The sequence below is a fragment of the Crocuta crocuta genome, unplaced genomic scaffold (assembly GCF_008692635.1).
Source record: "Crocuta crocuta isolate KB4526 unplaced genomic scaffold, BGI_CrCroc_1.0 scaffold443, whole genome shotgun sequence".
NCBI classification, from domain to species: Eukaryota; Metazoa; Chordata; class Mammalia; order Carnivora; family Hyaenidae; genus Crocuta; species Crocuta crocuta.
Genome location: NW_027529446.1, coordinates 460,517 through 461,670, shown reverse-complemented (window position 1 = coordinate 461,670; position 1,154 = coordinate 460,517). Strand labels below are relative to the sequence as shown.

Sequence of the window (1,154 nt, the reverse complement as noted above, 5' to 3'; positions counted from 1 at the left end):
GGGCTGTCCAGAGGGCCGCCAGCCCCGCGGGGTCCCGCACGCGGCAGAGCACCAGGCCGACGTCCTCCCAGCCGTGCGCCCGCAGCACGGATGCCAGCACGTGGAGCAGCGTCTCCAGGGGACAGGCCCAGTCCAGCTGCAGGTGGAACGGGCTCTGCAAGGGGGTGGCCGCAGTTGGGGCGGGCCGCCTGGGACCCGCGGAGCCTTCCCAGCCCCCTCAGCAGGGGCTCAATAAACACATGTCATCTTCCAAGCCGGGTGGCCTGCCTGCCTCCTCCAGCCCACCCCTGCGCTGACCCCTCTTTGTCTCCCCACTGCCAGCAGCACACAGCCCAGCCGCCTTGGCTGACCCTCAGGGCCTACTTTCTCGGCTCCGGCCACCCTGGTCGCCTCCCACTTTGAGGCTTTTTGCATTTCCTGGCTGGAATACCTCTCTCCCTCTATGCCACCCAACTCCTACACATCCGTCAAAACCCAGCTCCGTCACCCCTCCTGTACTGAGACTTCCCTGGCAAGCCAGGGGCCGAGGGGGCTCTCTATGCCCAGCGGCACCCAGAAAGTTCTCCAGGATTTGCTCGTAGCCTGGGACGGACGAGAGAGAGAGGGAGCCAGCCAGCTAAGATGAGCAGGGTGTGGCACAGGTGGGGAGAGGATGCCCAGGGCTGGGGGCTGCTGAGTCCTCCCCAAAGACAGAGTCACAGTAGCTGGGGCTCGGTTCCTGGAGGCAGCAGCAGAGGGCGCCACAGGCCTGGCTTTGGGTCCCACATCTTTCCCACAAGGTCGGGGCAGGGGGCCGGCCTCGGCACAGGGACCGCCGGGTTAATGGGACCCCAGGGTTCCTCTACAGTCAGGGTCTCCCCTCACTGAGGGGAAGGACAGCCCGGAGGGGGCTTCAAGCTGCGTTTGGAAGGCGCAGGCCCCTACCAGTCCCCATATCTCTAGGGTGGGCCCCTCCTGGCTGACTTGGAGACGGGTGGGTCCCAGAGGCACCTCGGGGTCCTCAGAGCCCTCAGTCACCTCTTATCCATATCCCACTTTCTACTTCTTCAGGCCCAAATCCAGGCCCAGAGGTGGAATCAAGAGAGAATAAACTCCAGATACTGGGGGCGGGGGGAGGGGGCGGAGGGGCTGGAGGGACAGGGAGGCCCGGCTGC

At 65.6% G+C, this 1,154-nt stretch overlaps 1 protein-coding gene across 1 annotated transcript in view; it reads right to left on the bottom strand.

Annotated features, from left to right (window-relative positions):
- Window positions 1–1,154, bottom strand: part of GRIN3B (glutamate ionotropic receptor NMDA type subunit 3B) — a 7,727-nt gene that overhangs the window by 4,837 nt on the left and 1,736 nt on the right. Inside the window, exon 3 of the mRNA XM_077760593.1 lies at window positions 41–154. Within this exon, the coding sequence (XP_077616719.1) occupies window positions 41–154 (114 nt within the window). The remainder of the gene's footprint in view (window positions 1–40; window positions 155–1,154) is intronic.